The sequence below is a fragment of the Lutjanus erythropterus genome, chromosome 6, assembly GCF_056507025.1.
Source record: "Lutjanus erythropterus isolate fLutEry1 chromosome 6, fLutEry1.hap2, whole genome shotgun sequence".
NCBI lineage: Eukaryota > Metazoa > Chordata > Actinopteri > Lutjaniformes > Lutjanidae > Lutjanus > Lutjanus erythropterus.
Window position 1 is genome coordinate 40,512,598 of NC_139322.1, and position 19,321 is coordinate 40,531,918.

The following is a 19,321-nucleotide window of genomic DNA, read 5'->3' on the forward strand; positions in this document are numbered from 1 at the left end:
CCCCTGTCTCACTTCCTGGTTTAAAAAAGGCTCAAGTGCAGGCAAGTCTTCTATTTTTACACAGATTCATTAAATAATATTTCTATCAGATGTGTCTTAACCATAGCATGTCAACTCTGTAGTCCTTCTAAATTAAAGCTAAATAAGAATTATGGTTTAAAATATATATATATATATTGTTTAGCATTAAGAGAACTCTGAGCAAATTAAAAAAAAGGTTGCTCATTATGACTATGTTGTGGAAAATTATAATAAATAAATAAATAATTAATGTAACATTTTGTCAAGATTCCAACTCAACAACATTTTTAATTATGAGAAGTATCCCCACACATTTTTACTGCTAGGTTATTCCAACAATCACCCATAAACCAAAAAGACGGGTTTACGACTTCTTCATTTGTTACAATGAATATATTTCCCCATAAGAATGATCATATTAATCATGTCAGAAATAGATGAATTTAAATCGTCCATATAAAAATATGAGAAATGACAATCTTAATCTTTTATATCTGACAAAAATCTTTAAGATACAGGGCAAGACACAAACACATGTTCTAATGTTCCATCAAGGCACAAAGGTAAAGGTAAAAAAAAATGCAACCAGGTAAACATGAATTATTTTCAAATAAGTTTCCTTGTCTTTTGGTGAAATAGGCCATTTCATACATTTAGAATGTGCTTTGTCCATAACAGACAAGGTATATCAGGAATGTGTGTACACCCCTGTCATCATGAAACTCTTTGGATTTGAGGACAGCAGTAAAACATTTGTTAGGCCACCTGTAAAATCATTTTTTTTATTGATGCTTCTTTTTATTTTTGCTATCCACTTTGCTGCTTTTACTCCGTAAATTTCCCTGTTGTGGGACTAATAAGAGAATATCTTATCTCATGGTATCTCTTATCTTAATGTAGATTTTTGGAAACATCAAACATCATCATCATCAGACATCGCAGTCTCACAGTATACATTAAATAAGACCTTTTTTGTAATTTTATTAAATTTTTTTTTTTTTTTTTTTTTTAGATTATTTTAGTTGTGTAATCACACAATAATGTTTCAGTTAGTTTTCACTTCTTCATAAGCCTAATTTTGTTTTATTTTATTTCAGGTAGCTGAAATGTGTTTCACATTTAGTTTTCAGTTAAATACAGTGTAATAACCTCGGATGCTGCCTGAAAGGCTGAGCTCTGGGTCATATAGTCCCGCTGAATCAGGAAATCCCCGTCCTTCTTCCGCAGTGGGTGATGACGTCAGCTCGCTGCAACAGCATCATACTCACCACAGCTTCTTCTTCTCCTGCTGCTGATGTGCGCAAAGTGCAACAAGCTACATGATGCTGTGTGTCCCTGCTGCTGGACTTCTCCTCACATTAGCTTGGATTTATCCGAGCTCCGCGCTGTACTTCCACATAGGAGAGACGGAGAAGAAATGCTTCATTGAAGAAATCCCGGATGAGACCATGGTTATCGGTAAGAGAACATATAGTGTGCTGGCTAGCTTGGCGGAGCTAACCTGTTAGCACTGCCCACGAACAGCTGGCTCGAGCGAAGATGCTGCGGTGAATATGGCAGAAGTACCGACACAAAGACCGAGCAGCTCGAATACACGTTTAGTCCACAACATTCAGACTGAATTCAAGAATTAAAATCACAAACGGAAGTTTTGTGTAGCTGCTGGTTAGCTTCTTTACATTTCGCTGAGATTCTCTCAGCGACAGCATTACACCTGAGCTTATGTTTTACATTCACAATGATGAATGTAGTATTGGAAACAAGGCACTAATTTTAGTAGTGGACTTATATAATATTATATTTATGAAGTAGCCATAACTATATAATGAAAAATAACAATTTTATTGTTAACTGTCCTTTTCTTCATGACAGCTGTTGGCGATGGCAGGAATTCGATTCAAAATCTGTAAAAAAAATAAGTCGTATTTTCAATCTTAAACAGAAGTCGACTTAAATTTTATTTGTATTTATGACAATAATATTGTGATTAGGAACAATTTTTAATACAAAGCTTAGTTACCATGACACATATGAAGTGTAGAACCGCCCACATCCTGTTTGTCTGTAACACGTGACCTGCATAGTACAGATAAACATTCATACATATATATATTTATATTATATTTCTATGTTAATGCTACCAGTGTTTACATGTAAATACCAGGGATAAACAGAAAATACAGCACATGCTAAGGTCATGACTGGATACTTTTATTTAATTTTATGTGTGTGTTGGGGTGGGGGGGTCAGAAAAGATTTAATGAAAGGCATATATCCAAGTAATTATTTTTCTTTTTTTAAACCTCATTAGATGTGTGGAACTGTTGGTGCAGAGAGTGTAGAGTGTGATGGTGTGTCACAAAATGTCCAGTTTTCAGAGAAAGGATGTCCTGATTTCAGTTGAAGATGAGAAACTCCAGAATGTTTTGCTGCCATCATTTCAGTACACCTCGACTGATTCTGGAGACTTTGGAGGATGATACAGATATATTGATAATTAACAGTTGATGGAAAAAAGAATTGTCACAAGCAGGGAGACAGACACAAAAGGAGAAAAATGTAACATATTGGCTGTAATAAATCAGAAAATGACCATGATGTGTCATCAGAGATCAAGAAAATATTTAAAGTTGAAATACTCTCTTCAGTTTACATGAACGCTACACCCACTGTGTCACCCTTTGAAATTTCATTTCCAGAACTGAATAACTGTTTTGTATGTCTGTTTCACATTAATCAGTTCAAATTAATGCCGAATATTTGCTGAATGAGTAGGTGTCTGTTTAAGAGTCATAACAAATCATTAATAATCTTTTAGGAGGCTTAGATGTTTATAGCTGTTAAATTTAGCAAAATGTTAATGGAGTTTGGCAGCAGTGAGACGGAGTCACTGAACTCATCATCCAGAGTGTGTTATTTCAGAGCAGTGTGCTTTTGATTTCAGGATAACAAGCTGAACTTTACACTGACAGACAACTGACAGTTATAAACAGCTGATCAACGTACAGTGGAGGACTCGTCCTCGCTTGTTATTGTCAGTTTATGAGGTTGTGTGTTTCCTGCACCCCTGCAGAGCTCCTGCTGCCAGCCTGTCTCTGTCATGTGTGGGGAGGAGGGGGTTGGGGGAAATAACTTGCTTCAGCCAGAGATCAAATGTATAGATCATATATATTACAACCTATTTAATATACAGTCTATGGCTTTAATTCACTATTTGGACATTTGTACTAACTTTTTCACACACAGCAGCAACATATTGCTCCTTTAAATTGTTGTAACAAATGTATATAATTGCTGAGTCATTTTAGTTAAAAAATAAACTTCAGTGCTCACTGATGGACAATTTATGTAATAAGTAACCTACCATTACATCAGTCTGGCAGAGTTCCTCTCCTTTGACTGATTTGTGGATGAGCTGTGTCTTCTTGCTTTGTCTGTGTGACAGGAAAGTACAGGACTCAACTGTGGGACAAGCAGACAAGTTCCTTCCTCCCGTCCACCCCCGGCCTGGGGATGCATGTCGAGATCAAGGATCCAGATACAAAGGTAAGGACATATGAGGTGGTGTTCTAAAAAACATACACACACACACAAATAGAATGTAAAGATTTTTTCCTCTTTCATCTCTCCCAGATTATTCTCTCTCGTCAATATGGGTCAGACGGTCGGTTCACCTTCACCTCCCACACTCCTGGAGAACATCAGATCTGCCTGCACTCTAACTCCACCAAGATGGCGCTCTTTGCAGGAGGGAAACTGGTATGAGCGTGGTCACTGCTTTAATTTTAAGCAGTTATGACTAATAGATCCTTCATGCTTATTTCTATAGTAAGTTGACACAAGTATGAATAGTTCCCTTGACTTGTAACCGTGAAATACAGCGCCTCCTCAGGTATTACCATTTCATTACTTTGCCCTCAACACTTTTTTTTTTTCTGTATAACTTTTGTCACCATTGCAAGCGATTACAAAAATCTGAGTGTTTCTGGAAGAGCTGTCTGGATTGGGACCTCCAAAGAAAATTCACATTACATACACTTTTGCCTTTGTGTGTCTGTTTTTTAATCGCTGTGATCACATCTTAAACCAGATTAGACTCAGTCTGATCATAGTCGGCTTTATGAAACTGTTTAATCGTGGTTCAGTTTTTTTAGGCTGATTTAAGACAGTTTTCCCAATAAATCCCACTTTTCTGGGCCTTTTTTTTAGGGTTGTTCTGATACTAATATCAGTATCATAAATGCCTCTAATACAGCCTTAAGTGCTGGATCAGGTATCGGTGCAAGTCACTGGACTGATTCAATATCACATAATTTATTAGCCCCAAAACATAACCCTGCTACTTTCCAGCAGCAGGCTGGGAAGTAGGAAGAGGGGAAGTAGCAGGGTTACGCCAAATTTTGTAAATCTAAGCAAGACCATACAACAATGATAGCAATCATATCACCTCCATACAGGGTTAGTCGCCTATAACAGTTGAAAAAAAATGTATACAATGATGCGCTGGTATGGAATTAATATTCAGTATTGGCTCACATGTGAAGATGAGCATTTCTATGGGGGGATATGGAGGGGCACTGGCCAGCTTTAATTTTTGCTTTTAATTTAGCCTACTTAATAAATAAATAATAATTTTAATAATAAATCATAAAAATAAAAGTGTTTTTGACAATAGAGTATGGAGGATGAATTTAGGAGTCTCACAGCATGAGGAAAGATGTCTAGTGGAAGTGGGATTTCCTGTTGAGGACTTAAAGAATATTAGAATATTAGTATTATTTTGTATAATTTGTATGGTGTTACTCTGTGGTGCTGTGAAGAGTTGGACTATTTAGCTTTAAAATACAATTTTAAATGTGTTTTTTAATGTAAATTTTAATGTTAATAATGGAAACACTTCATCACATTTAAGTTCAGGTATTGGTCTCAGAAAGGAAGAAATTGTACGTTTTATGAAACACCTTTATCAGATAATACTAATTTCTTTAAATACTCACAGAAGATAATCATGGAGATTTCACCCTGTCTGTTTTCTTGATGTTACAGAGAGTGCATCTAGATATTCAGGTGGGAGAACACACCAACAACTATCCTGAAATCGCAGCGAAGGACAAACTCACCGAGCTGCAGCTGCGAGTCCGACAGCTACTGGATCAAGTGGAACAGATCCAGAAGGAGCAAAACTACCAGAGGGTCAGTGAAAAATACAGATACACCAAGTCATGTGTGAGATGACGGGTTTACTCCCAAATTTACTAGATACAGCTGCTGTCTATGTTACTGAAGCCTCACCACAAAGACTTTCATGTTATAATGTGAAAAGTTTGTTATAACAAGATTATAACAAGATATTTTCATGTTGTAGTGAGATATTTTCATGCTATTACAACATGCAAAGTAACCATGTTATAACAAGAAACTTGTTCTTACAGAACATGAAAAGTTTCATGTGATAATGAAATCAAAATATAACAATATAAGTTATTACCTTATAACATAAAACATTTAATGTTACAATGTGAAAACATTGTTATAACAAGAAACATTTCACTCCCATGGGAGAAAACTTTTTGGTTCTTGGTAGGACCTTTTGTAAAGGTTCCACTTGGAATTCTTTCAGATTTATACCTAGAACCCAGAATGAAGGGGTAAACCTAGAACCATCTGTGAAAGGTTTCACTCGGAACCCCCTAAAAGGTTCTACAGAGAACCCCTCCATAGCATAGGAGGTTCTACCAAGAATCCTTTTTATATAACAAGGGTTTAATCTTGAACCCACCCAGGGGGTTCTGCTCTATTTCAAGGATTTTGTCTTAAACTGGATTCTACTAAGAACCCTTAGTAGGGTTTTATCTTTATCCACCTAGGTGGTTCTACCGTGAATCCTTTTATATTTCAGGGGCTTTATCTAGAACCCACTCAGGGGATTCTACCAAGAACCCTTTTATATTACAGGACAAAGAATGCTTGATGAAAAAGATCTTCTGAGATCCTCCTTCTCTTTCTACCAGACAGGGCTGTTTGGATGAAAAGGGTTCTTAATGGAACCCCAACTCTGACAAAGAACCCTTCATGAACCCTGTCTTCAAAAAGGGGTTCTTCACAAGCAAAGGGTTCTGAGTAGAGCCTCAGCACATCAGGAAGAACCTTTCTGGAACCCTTATCATATGTATGCCATTACTCCACTGTAAACACTCGATTGTGTGTCATGTCTCCTACAGTATCGCGAGGAACGGTTCCGCATGACGAGCGAGAGCACCAACCAGCGCGTTCTCTGGTGGTCCATCGCTCAGACGCTTATCCTCATCGTCACCGGCATCTGGCAGATGAAGCACCTCAAAAGTTTCTTTGAGGCCAAGAAACTTGTGTAACATGTTGGTGAGCAGCCGTTAGGAAGCACCGTGAGCAGAAGTAGACGGACTGGTCTGACTGGACTGGAGAGACGGCCACACACAGCGCAGAAACATCCAGGAGGAGACATGTGGCATTAATATCAGCCATAAATGGTACAAACAGATTCCCAGAGGCACTTATCAATCCTGGGCAGTGTGTTTCCCTTCTAAATGTTTTAGGCTATTGTTATTTTTCCTTTAGCAACAGGACAGTAGCACAACGTTCCAACTGCCTTTCTTGTTGTGTTGTGTTGTTTCCTGACAACACTGGATGTGATTTTTCTATCTTCCTGTGCTAGAAGAAGCAGAGATTGTTTTTAGTGGTCACAGAGGATCGACTGACCGCTGCAATAGATATGAAGAATGAGAATGTTAGAGCTCTTTCAAGTAATAACCCCGTAGTTTACTGAGGACTTTTTTTTCATTGTTAGTGTTGCACATAGTTTTATTTCCAGGTTTAATAACTTTTGACCACATGCTTTCAGCTGTGTCCATCATGTTGTCACAGTGCAAATATCATCCTGGCTTTGATTCCTTCCCTGTCCATTTGATAACACCTTTACCTTAAACCCCATATTTAGCATTTCTAAGCAATATGTAAGCCTTTAATAAATGCTTTATAACACATTAATATAGTTGTAAGCAGCATTGAGGACATTTTGTTGTGTTTATTATATCTTTGTTAGGATTTTCCATGAAGTATTAGGGCCTGGCAGAAGGGAAAAAACTTTTTGCATTTTAAGAATAAAGTTGAAATGTTGAGAATTGAAATACTATTTTAATTCTTGACATTTCGACTTTGTTCTCGACATAATTCTCGACATTTCAACTCAATGCTAGAAATGTCAACTTAATTCTCGACATCTTGGCATAATTCTCAGTGTAATTCTTGACATTTTGTCTTAATACTTGATACTTCAACTTAATTCTCAGCGTATTGATTTAATTTTCGATATTTCTACTTAATTCTTGGCATTTTGACTCTATTTGCGACTTTTTGTGTTAATCTTTGATGTTGCTTCTTAATTCTTTACATTTTGACTTATTTTTTGGTGCTTCCTCTTTATTCTTGATATTTCGACTTCATTCTTGACATTTCATCTTAATTATCAATATTCCTATTTAATTCCCGACATATCGACTGAATTCTATATTTCTGCTTAATTCTTGGCACTTTGATTTTATTCCTGCCATTTTGTCTTAATTCCTGATATTTCTACTTAATTCTCTACATTTTTTGCTTCCTCTTTATTCTCAGCATTTCAATTGCTTAACATAATTCTTGACATTTTGACTTAATGCTCAACATCTCATCTTAATTCTTGATATTTCTACTTAATTCTCCACATTTTTACTTACTTTTTGACACTTCCACTATTCTTTACATTCAGACTTAAGTTTTAACATTAACAACTTAATTCTCACCATGTTGACTTTATTCTTAAAATGCAAAATAAATTTTAAAAATCCTCCTCCTCTCTTTTTCTCCCCTGGATGTGGCCCTACTATACTATACTTCATCCTAGCAATGATCTATGAATAAACACATGAACAAACCCACTCTCTGCTTCTTATCATTAAATTTTAATGCCCAGTGGGGATACGTGTTATCCCTGCTTAATCCAGTTCCATTATTGTCCCTGTCACTGTCAAGTTAGCTCTTACTATAACAACCACATATTTAAGTGTTGACATTGACTAGCTATGGAAAGTGAATATGGGTCTGAAATGGCGTCTAAAAGTTTTTGCACTGAAAAATGCACAGAAAAAGTCACAAAAAGCCTGTGTCTATATTATAACAATAAAAATTTTAGTGAGGAATAAACACTTCAAAATGTCCTCATATCTTCTTAGAACCTTGTTTGAAGTGTTAACATGTTGCTTCTAGATGTGAAAAGGAGGGTGAGAATCAAGTGTCACTATCCTTCTACTGACTGTATATAGTTTCTAGCTGAAGTACAGTTTCCTGTACTTTTTATCAGAGCTAGGTCTGTAGGTAGTTTGTGATACTCATCTATTAATAACATGACTCTACTGTTTGTTGTAAATACCAGGTTTAGCTTATTGACTGTCTTGTTCATTTTCTAATGCTTTTTACACTGAATGTACAATTGTGTCACCGTTTTTTTTGTTTGTTTCATCAGTGTTATAAAACTTATTTATTGAGCAGTTGTAGGCTGTGTTTTACTGCTGAGCTGAAGCCAAATTTACTCTAATGTGCTGTCCTTTTTATAAGCTAGTTTGGGTTCCATTTATCATCAGCTGTTTAATACTTTCACAAATTGTGTTAATTCAGACTCATAATGAAGGAAGAAGTTGTCATCATTAGAAACGAATACAGTGAGTCACTGGGTTAACAGGGTTATTTTTTACTTGTAAAGTTTAGATTTGAGTGCTGTTCTTAAGATGAAACATACTGGGTGTTCACTTCTTTCTAAAGTTGTTAAATTATCTTATCTCTTAAAATATTCTTAAAATTTTTACTGTGGTCCAGATGTCACCTCCATGTGCTTAATAAAGAAACTTTGGCCAGACTGCTGTCTTGTTTCTGCCTCTGATATTATTTGTCATTTTGCTCGATTTGCTTCATTGTCAGTCCAATACTGGTCAGAATCACTGGGCCAGATACCAGGGGAAAAAGAGAAGTATAATCTGGCTGGGATACAACAACCAGAAGGATTAATTTAAACCTCAGTTTAGCTCTTTATTTGGCCCAGGCTTTAGAGTCAGACTTGAGGAGGTGTATTTCTTAAAACGGCTGTCTTTGTGAGATGGACTGAGCAAAATAATCAAGTTTCTCAAGGAAGTTAAGGGACAAACTCAGCCAAATGTAGTTTTATGATGCATCTCTTCTTTCTTTGACTCTAGTTGATCCACTGTATTAGTCTGACAGTTGCTGCTCTTTTCCCTCACTGTGCTGTTGTCCATTTTTAAAATCTTCTATTATTTGGCCCATATTAATCCATTAATTTATTTAGGTACCTAGAGAAAAACATGTAACACAAACAGTGTAATTTTTTTTTGTTCACTTTTTGGCAACCAATGTGACACTGTTAACTTTTTTTTAGCTGGGTAGCAACCAATGTAATATTTTTAACTTTTTAGCAAACAATGTAATGTTTTTTTTACTTTTTAGCAAACAATGTAATGTTTTGTTTACTTTTTAGCAAACAATGTAGCTTTTTTAAAAAACATTTTAGCAAACAATGTAACATTTTTTAAACTTTTTTAGCAAACAATGTAATGTCTTGTTAACTTTTAAGCATATAGTGTATCATTAACTATTGCAATGTAACATTTTGTTTACTTTTTAGCAAACAATGTAACATTTACTTTTTAGCATACAATGTAGCGTTAACTTTATAGCAAAGTAAGATTTTGTTAACCTTTTAGAAAACAATGTAATGTTTTGTTAACTTTTTAGTCAACAATGTAGTGTTTTGTTTTTTTTTTACTTAAAAAAAAAACTTTTTAGCAAACAGGGCAGTGTTATGTTAACTTGTTAGGTGGCTAGCAAACAATGGAACATTTTGTAAACTTTTTAGCAAACAATGTAGCATTTCATTAACTTTTTAGCAAACAATGCAATGTTCTATAAACTTTTTATGTAGCTAGCAAACAATGTAGCATTTTGTTAAGGAACACAGAGCAGTAAAGTAACTGAAAGTAAGTAATTTCAGTTTGGATTTAATAAACATAGATTAACTGTGCAATAGCGCTCTGCTTAATTTTATACCGGGATTTACTCATTTTAAATCTAGTTTTGCTTAAATTTGAGTAGAACTAATCCCAGATTAGATTCATCTTTAATAAATGAATTCATCTTTGTTGGTGCAGCCCAGTCTAAGAGAGGGAAAAAAGATGATCAGAGTGATCGGGACACTGGTGGACACTCATGATTGCTGTATCAGACATGAAAAAGTGCTATCAAGCTGTCCCTACTTTGCACTAACTGGAAGAAATACACAAATGGCATTTTATATTTTCAACAAGAAAATTTATTGCTTGGCTTCGCCTTGCCTCATTCCAAACCAAACAATGCTGAAACGCCTCGTTATGACAGCAACCACGTCTAACCACAACTTTTGTTAAATCACTGACAATGAAAGCACTTTTCATGGAGACAGAACACACTGACCTTGTGACATCGTTGAAGAAACCACTGCGACACTGTGACAGCTGCAGTGTAAAAATCTACTCGGAAACAAAAACCACCACTTTGCATAGATTCACTCCCTCTCATGTCGGACAGTGCACCACACCAAAGACTGTTACACACAAACTGAACACTTTTCCTCAGGGTTACTCTCGGATCTGTTAATATCAAGAATAGAGATCTGACACATTTGGCACACCATACGAAACAATATCAAACACAATACTATGTGTCATTATAAAGGGATAAATTATTTATTAAATCAAGTCTTTGTTTCATCTGTACAACAAAAACGGTACATCGTACTGTGTGGACTTCCGCTCTGTGGGACACTGTACACAGGCAAGCACATTTCAGCACTGTCACATGTTGGGTTGGAAAGGTAGAAAATATCACATCAGCACAACAAATCCAAACAAATCTTCACTATCTGGTAACTCATGTGAAATCATTTTCCATACGTCACCATGTTGTCAGTAGTTGTATATTAGTCTTGTATCCAGTAATCTTGTAGGAGAGATTTCCATGAGAAGGAAGTCAGAGCACTAAAGGTTACTAACACACTACTGTTAAAAAAGGTAAAACTAGTTCTGTACCGAATGCCACTTTTTAATGCTTAAAAGAGCAAGAAGGGCACACAAAAAAGTGAAGAGGATTAAGCAAATACACTTTAAAATTATTCAAGAATTTTGCAATCCTAGCTCCACATGGCTCTGTGGAAATGATCTGCTTCACTGCTCTGCACGTGAAGACTGTTTTTATTCTTTTTATTTTTTCTTAAAGGTAATTCAGAGGAGGAGAAGCTCTCGTTTAGTGTCCGGACACGGTGAGATGCTGCATCTTCTTGGCGGCTTCTTCTGACACCATCTTGGAGGTTTTCTCCGGGCTGGGGGCCGGGCTCGGGGCCGGACTGGGGTTCGGAGTGTTGGCGGCGCTGTTGGGATACTCCCTGTTGCCGAATATGATGCTGCCCACTCGCACGTTGGTGGCGCCAACCTCAATCTGCAACACATGGGAGGAGACATGGAAGCAAAAAAAAAAATAAAAAATACTTCAGTGAACAAGTTAGACAGCAGGAGTCGTAATTAGTATGATTTATGGCAAACCCTTGATAGAAATCTACAATTCATTTGTCAGTGGACCTGTCCATTGTAGATATGTGTAACTTAAAGGAGAAATCTGTAACATTTTTATTGTAATAAATCTTAAAATGACCCCAATGTGTCATCAGAGATCAAGGAAACATATTAAGTTGAAATACTCACTTCTCTGACATCAACGCTGCAGCTCTATTCTGGGCCAGAATAATGGTTTTTGTTTGCCTGTTTCATTTTAATTAGAGTTCAGATTGATGCAGAATGTTAGCTGGATGAGTTAGTGTCTGTTTGTGAGCTGTAAAAAAATCATTAATAATGTTTTAGAAGGTGAAGATGTTTATAACTGTTAAATTAAGCAAAATGTCAATGGAGTTTGGCAGCAGTGAGACAGGCAGCCACAATTTTCAGAACAGTGGGGCTTTTGTTTTCAGAACACATCATCATAAATTGACAATAACAAGCGAGGACAAGTCTTCAACTGTACGATCAGCTGTTTATAACTGTCAGTTGTCTATCAGTGTAAAGTTCAGCCTGTTATCCTGAAAACAAAAGCACACTGCTCTGAAATAACACACTCTGGATGATGAGTCATCCTGCCTGCCAAACTCCATTAACATTTTGCTCAATTTAACAGTTATAAACATCTGCACCTTCTAAAAGGTTATTAATGATTTCATTTAGCAAAAAAATTGCATGAATCTTAACTCTGATTAATGTGAAATCATGGTCATTTTATAATTTATTGATGTTAATATATTACAGATTACTCCTTTAAGTCCCAGCTATTATTTGCTTCTGTTTGTGCTCAGAAAGCATCTCTAAATGGTGATGTGGAGTGATACTCACCGCATGTTCAAAGTCTGTGGACATCCCCATGCTGAGCTCCACCTCCTCCAGAGGCAGCTTCAGACTGTCACACACCTCCTGCCTCCGACTCAGCAGCATCTACAACACCACACGTTTTTTGTTTTTTTTTTAATCAGTGAAAAAGTGTGACAAAAAAAGTGACATTAACAGAATATAGATACAGAGAACAACACAGAGGTGTTTCAGAGGTGTATATGATGATATGGGTGGGAGTCCAGGAGTAGAGATCTGTTTTAGATTGTGTGCGTGCGCGTGTGTGTGTGCGTGCGTGTGTGTGTGTGTGTGTGTGTGTGTGTGTGTGTGTGTGTGTGTGTGTGTGTGTGTGTGTGTGCAGTAAAAAGAATAAAAAAAAAACAAAAAAAACCAAAACAAAACAAGACATGTTTGTTAAAGAGATAGTTCACCCAAAAATGAAAATTCACTCATTATCTACTCATCTTCATGCTGACCGAAGGTCAGGTTTAGTCTTTTTTTAGTCCACTGCTGGACTTTCAGAGGAAAACTGTGTTGCAGAATCTTGGATTACACCAAACAAGCAGTATAGAGGCATTTTGTGTTTTTATTCTGTTGTTTTTTAATGTTTGAAAGCTGGTCACCATTCACTTCCATTGTTTGGGAGATTCTGCAGCTCTGTTTGCAGCAACTCAACCTTCAATCAGCATAAGGGTGAGTAGATTTTCATTTTTGGGTGAACTATCCCTTTAAGATTACAGCCTTTCTCATAGTGTTCAGGCTGAAACGGAAACCCTAATATGGGAGTTTAAAAACTCTGACAACATTTATCACCTGTTATTGAGAATTGGGACAAATCATATCCTACCAAAAAAAAAAAACCCCAAAAAAAACCACTCTAATTATATATATATATATATATTTTAAATATGTGAAAATGTATTCTTTAATGATTTATATACATGAAATTTATGTAATTTATGAAATGTTTAGTTTAATTTTTTTTTTTTTAATTTTTAAACTTGTTCTATGCCAGAAAACACCTTTATCCCAGACAAGAATTCACAACTTCAAACATCTTGGTACGAATCCTTCAGATTTTTAAAATTGTCATCTAGATATATAATTGCTTAATTTAGTTTAGTTAATAACTTTTTAATTGAAGTAGGATGTTACAGTGCAACGTTCAACTCTTCAGCGCTCTCTGCTGGATAAACTATGTAATGCTGACCCTGTTTCTAAATGACCTCAAACTTATTTTAGCAAGATGCATTTTTCTGGCTTTCTCATTCAATTCAGCAGTTTCTTATGTATCAGCTGATATACAGTATACACTGATACAGACATGTCTGCAATAAGCCTGGCTATATTTATCTACCTCTAACTGAGAAATGCATCTGTTAAGTCTCAGTTTTCTACATGGTTTTAAAGGTTTAGATCAGTTTGGTTTGTCAGAAATGTGAATCTATAATTTCATTGAGTTTTAGTTGCAGTGATTTGACTGTCATGTATTGGAACAATCTGCCCCCGGTTGATGGTTGATGGTCTGAAAGAACAGCAAGAAATAAGAACTATAACTCTAACTATGATAATACTCATATCTTTTTAAAAAATTATCAAACTCAAGTGGATGGCAGGTTTACAGTTGTGGTGTGGATTAGAGCAGCATGATAAAGGCAATATTATTGAAATCACAATGTGGTCAAGTGTGATATCCAGATTGTAGAACCAGAAAAGGAAAAATATGTGTCATAACAGAATTATATAGTACTGTAGAGCTGCAGAGATACTCTGGTCTATGAATCCTGTTCTAAAGATAGAAGAAAACATGTTTGTTCCTTCAGATCCAAACAAATGTCACATCATAGTCAAAATGAAAACTAAATGTATCGCATATTGAAATCAAAATTTCAGTCAAAATAATCACATTATGACTTTTTTGCCATATCATGCAGCTCAAGTATGGACTCCACCACCCACTTGAATTAGAATGATTTTTAAAATGTTTATAGTTGGAGTTGTGGCTGTGAACAGCTCTTATAGTTAACTGTAGAAATACAGCAGACATCTTCTTTACACCAGCCTTCATTTGTCAGATTCAGACTGAGAATATTTAGCTTTTAGAGACATTCAGACTCAGTTTAGTTTTATTTTTTAAACATACTCTGATTTTCATCTAATGTAAAGGTTACTACAGTATTATTAGTGCATTATATAGCACTTCTCTACTAAAACAGACAAAGCTCTTTACAATACTGTTTCTCATCTCACACACTCATATCACTTTAGATTTTAGATGTCATCATATTTTGATATGACATAAGCATTTTCCTTTCCTGGTTTTAAAGGCTGAGTACAGTAAAGTGATGTCGTCCTCTGAACTCACCAGACTGTTCCAGATGTTCCAGGGGTTTCCCTGCCTGTCTAACTCAGCAGTGGTACTGTCACCTTTGTTGAAAATTACAATACAATACACACTAAATACAAAGGCTGTTTTTAAATGCATATACATTTGTGCTGACTTTCCCATCTTAGTAAAAATTATAATTTAACTAAACTGCTGTCATGTAGCACACGAATTTTGACTGCTAGTGTGTAATTAAATTATTTTACATAAATATAAGTAATATACATATAATAAATACCAAACATTATTAGGCACTACACTGGACAAATAAGACATGTCTCTTTTATGGGATTTTCATGCTTCTTCTGTTTTAGATTTTTTTTTTTTTTTAATCAAAATTCAGCTTTTGTTGACCCACTTGTTGGTACCTGTTCACTGGGCACGTTGAAAAGTTTTTTTCCTTCATCATTCTTGTCTTAAAAAAAAAAAAAATAGAACCAGGAGAGTAAAATGTGCACAGAAAGATTGTTGAATCTGTAACTGAATTAGCTTTACATTGATTCCTGTGCCAAAATAAATCCTGTCATTTGCCACAAACTTTAATATTTATCTTTGTATTCCATCTTGCTGTAAAATGTAAACACCTACAGACACTTTGTCTGTCAAATTGTGATTTTGTCACTTAAGAGCTCTGTGTATGCGCCCAACATGTTCCTCTGCCTTTGTCTCATAAACATCCAGGGAAAACACTGTGTTCTATTATTTGCCTTTACCCACTTAGTCATTATGTCCACATTACTGATGGTTATTTATCAAAAATCTCATTGTGTTCACAGTTTGTGAAAGCACCAACAGTCCTCCCTGCAAAATTATCACAATATCAATAACAAGTTATTTGGTAAAAAATTTGATATTTGAGTTTGTTTGTATTACCCAGCCCTAATCTAAAGCATATGTTTGCATTATTTACAAATTAACAATATGTTACTTGAGAGAAAAGCTGTATGTAGCCTAAAACCTATGACGTGCAGATATTATCATACATCCCTAATTCAAATACAAAATTCGAAAACACATGGCTCTCAAAGCCACGTCATTTAGATGGGTTAAGTTTAGGCTTTTATACCTGAAAATCCGGGTTGGGGCCCAATGTGAGGTCGTAGCCATAGCGCCCGATGGTCATGAGTCCTGAGAAGAGCAGGGCGGGGCACTGAGACACAATGTGTTTCACTGTGTTCACCGTCTCCTCTGGTGGCAGCCCGTGTTTACCTGCAACACACATGTGACACGATGTTTGTTCACACAGCACATGTCTGTGATCAGCTCACAAAACCAGATGTAATCAGTACTAACTCTGTTCTCCGCTGGTGTTGATCTGCACCATGATCTTTAACCTCTGTGTGCTGGCTCCTCTGATGCGCTGCCAGGAGCTGTTCACCTTATCGGCCAGTTTTGCTGAATCCACGGTCTCCACGAGGAACAGGTTTGGCACTCCTGGAAGAGAAAGACAAGAGAAGACTCAGTGCAAGGTATTTGTTAAAGGTCGTGTAAAGGAAAGAAGGAGTTTTTCTTTCTTAACACATTACACATGTTTGAACATAATTAAAGAAAACACTTAGAACTATGTAGCACTGAACTGACCGATTTTTCAGGCGGACATGAAACATGGCTCGGTGACATGTCGGAGCAAAGGTCCCCCAATAATATATAATCCCCACAAACTAACACCGCCTTCCCCTGCCCTCACCCTCCCTAATGATCAGTTATGAATGTACCATCAGTGACTCTCTCAGTCTAAATCAGCCCAGCAGTTCACTTCAGCTCACCTCAGTTCCAACAGCCCGACACAGAAGAAAAAACAGACCATCCTGTTACCGTCCTCTGGCTCTGGTGGCTCAAACATGTCTGGACATGTCCAATAAAGCTGCTAGACAGAATGATTATGTTTCAGGTTGTTTCCAGGGCATAGTGGCATTTTAGAGCAGAAAAAATGCTCTTTTTTTTCATGATTCTGAGACCTAATTTATATACATAGCAGCTTTTTTTAATTGTTCAAATTTGGTTAGGTGTATGCTTTGCAGTATCTTTAAAACATTTCGCTAAATATATAAAATTAGGACTGAAAATCATGAAAAAATTATGCTCTGAAATGCTGGGGGCGTGTCCACTCCACTGTCTCAGAGTCAAACAGCCACCAGAACCAGAGGACGGTGACAGGGTGGTATTTATTTGTTCTGTGTCGGGCTGTTGGAACTGAAGTGAGCTGAAGTTAACTGCTGGGCTGATTTGGACTGAGAGTGTCACTGAAGGTACATTCATAACTGATCATTAGGGGGGTGAGGGCAGGGGAAGGCGGTGTTAGTTCGTGGGGCTTATATATTGTTGGGGGACCAAGGCTCCGGCACGTCATTGATCCATGTTTCAGGTCCGCCCAAAAAATCCTGAACAACAGTTTAATGGTCTAACTCCACAATTCAGTACTACATAGTTCTCAGTCTTTTTACGTTTTCAGCAACTATTTTCTAACATGTCTAATGTGTTTTAGAAGAGAAGCCTTTCTCCTTTACAGTGACTTTAAAATACAGCTTGAGCAGGAGGCTTGACATCACTCACCCAAAAGTTTGTTGACATTATTCTTCTGTAGATGACCGATAAAGTGCCACTTGATATCTGGACATGAGTTTAAAATCTGGACACGAGAAGATAAAAACGCTGTAAAGACTGCTCAGAGACTGGGTGGAAGAAAAACAAGTCTACCTTAGGCAATTTTAAACCTACCAGAGGATCTGAAGCTTTGTCCACGAGTTCATTAACCTAGTGTGGAGACAAAGGATGAGGTCAGTCCCTCCTTCATTCCTCTCAGGATTTGATGTGTATGCAGTGTTCTATACTCACATAATTTTCTCCAAAGTTACGCTGCCCTTGCCTGTAGGCCTCCACAACCATATCTGGGGGTTTGGTCTTGCTGACGGCGACGAGGCGGGGCGACACAGCTGGTAGTGCCTGAGGATGAGGAAGGACAGGACAGGCTCATTTTTCATCTCTATCAGAGAATGAAGGAGTGGAGGAGCTCAGGGTGTGATGCAGCATGAGGGCTCAGTGACTCACTGACTCAGGATCCTGCAAAACAGTGACTCTGACTGCTGCTGCGTTCAGATGATGTTTTACCCATCATGCAGTCTGCTCTACTCATTATTTAGATTTTAAGCAACCAGCCACTGAGACATGTGGATAACATTGGACAGAAGGTGTGCACACCCCGCATGCTTTGACCTGGATGACCTAATGAAATGACATCTTCAGTAGTGGACACCTCTCACAGAGCTGTAGTGTGAGGACAGGTTGATCAAAAGCATGCTGGTGGAAATGATCAGCCTGTAAACATGCCAAATGTCAACCATCAAATCACCACAGCAGGCAGTGTTTGTGTGCATGCAGATATTCTACACTGTAAGCAGAACCATCCTGCTCGGTGCCACTAATAGACCCTGGTGTTATGAAAGTGCTGCCACAAGCCCGCCTGTCTGCCTCCATCCAAAGGTTGAGGTGTTTGGCAGCCTTACATAACGACTCGTGCTGCCGCAGCACGACATTTTCGGACCCCGACAGTGGAGCTCCGGCAGCGGGGCTCCAGAACAGGAGCGTCCCGAGCTGCAGTTACCTTGGGCCGCCGTGCCGCCGCCTGGTTCACCCGCTCCACTACCGACTGTAGCGCCTTCCCAACCTCCTCCGACATTGCTACTTTCCACATACCGTCAAACGGCTACGACACGCGACGTAAAGAAACGTGTCTGCGATGACGACAATCGGCTTTCAAAATAAAGGTCCACCTGAGGAGGAAGTGCGTCCTTCAGACAGCGCCCCCTGTTGTTCCTGCTTCAGCGGTGCAGGTCATTTACACTCGTCACGGAAGTAAGGACGTCTGCTGACGTTACTAACACTACATCATGTTTATAACCCTCCTCTGATCCCTACAGTTCAACTTCATGTCAAAGATTACCTTTAATATAATTTGAAGTTGTACTTTTTCAACATCAAGTGCGATAATACCTTCAATAGCATGTTAGTATTACTTTTTCAACACCTTGTGCAATATCTCTATCACATATCACGGGTAATATTACTCCCACATGTGAAATGTGTCTTTTTCAACATCATGTGCACTATTATTATTTCAACATGACATGCAATATTACTGTCAAATATGGCCAAATCACTTTTGATCACATTATATACATTAATTTAAATATCATGTGCAACATTACTAACTCTCATGCGATATTACTTTCAATATTATGTGCAATATTGTTTTTAAATATTATGTGCAATGACACTTGATCTATGGTGTGTGATCTTGCTTTCAATATCGCATGCAATATAACTTTTAATACCATGTGCGGTATTACTTCCAACATCATATGCAACATTATTTTCAATAATACATAATATGTATTATTACTTTAAATATATATATAAACATATAATATTG

The 19,321-nt window shown here is 37.1% G+C and overlaps 2 protein-coding genes across 2 annotated transcripts; one reads left to right on the top strand and one right to left on the bottom strand.

Moving 5' to 3' along the window:
• Nucleotides 1–1,279: 1,279 nt before the first annotated feature.
• On the top strand, nucleotides 1,280–7,111 carry tmed4 (transmembrane p24 trafficking protein 4). Its single transcript, XM_084721921.1, has 5 exons — nucleotides 1,280–1,479; nucleotides 3,467–3,567; nucleotides 3,655–3,780; nucleotides 5,068–5,214; nucleotides 6,243–7,111. The coding sequence occupies exons 1-5, from the start codon at nucleotides 1,341–1,343 to the stop codon at nucleotides 6,390–6,392; spliced, it is 663 nt and encodes a 220-aa protein (XP_084578047.1). The 5' UTR covers nucleotides 1,280–1,340; the 3' UTR covers nucleotides 6,393–7,111.
• Nucleotides 7,112–10,799: 3,688 nt separating this feature from the next.
• On the bottom strand, nucleotides 10,800–18,664 carry plpbp (pyridoxal phosphate binding protein). The gene is made up of 8 exons (XM_084721922.1): nucleotides 18,494–18,664; nucleotides 17,728–17,835; nucleotides 17,611–17,646; nucleotides 17,446–17,521; nucleotides 16,186–16,326; nucleotides 15,959–16,101; nucleotides 12,513–12,611; nucleotides 10,800–11,571 (listed from the first exon to the last, which is right to left on the bottom strand). Exons 1-8 carry the CDS (start codon nucleotides 18,581–18,583, stop codon nucleotides 11,380–11,382), a joined length of 885 nt encoding a protein of 294 aa, XP_084578048.1. The 5' UTR covers nucleotides 18,584–18,664; the 3' UTR covers nucleotides 10,800–11,379.
• Between the last annotated feature and the right edge of the window lie 657 nt (nucleotides 18,665–19,321).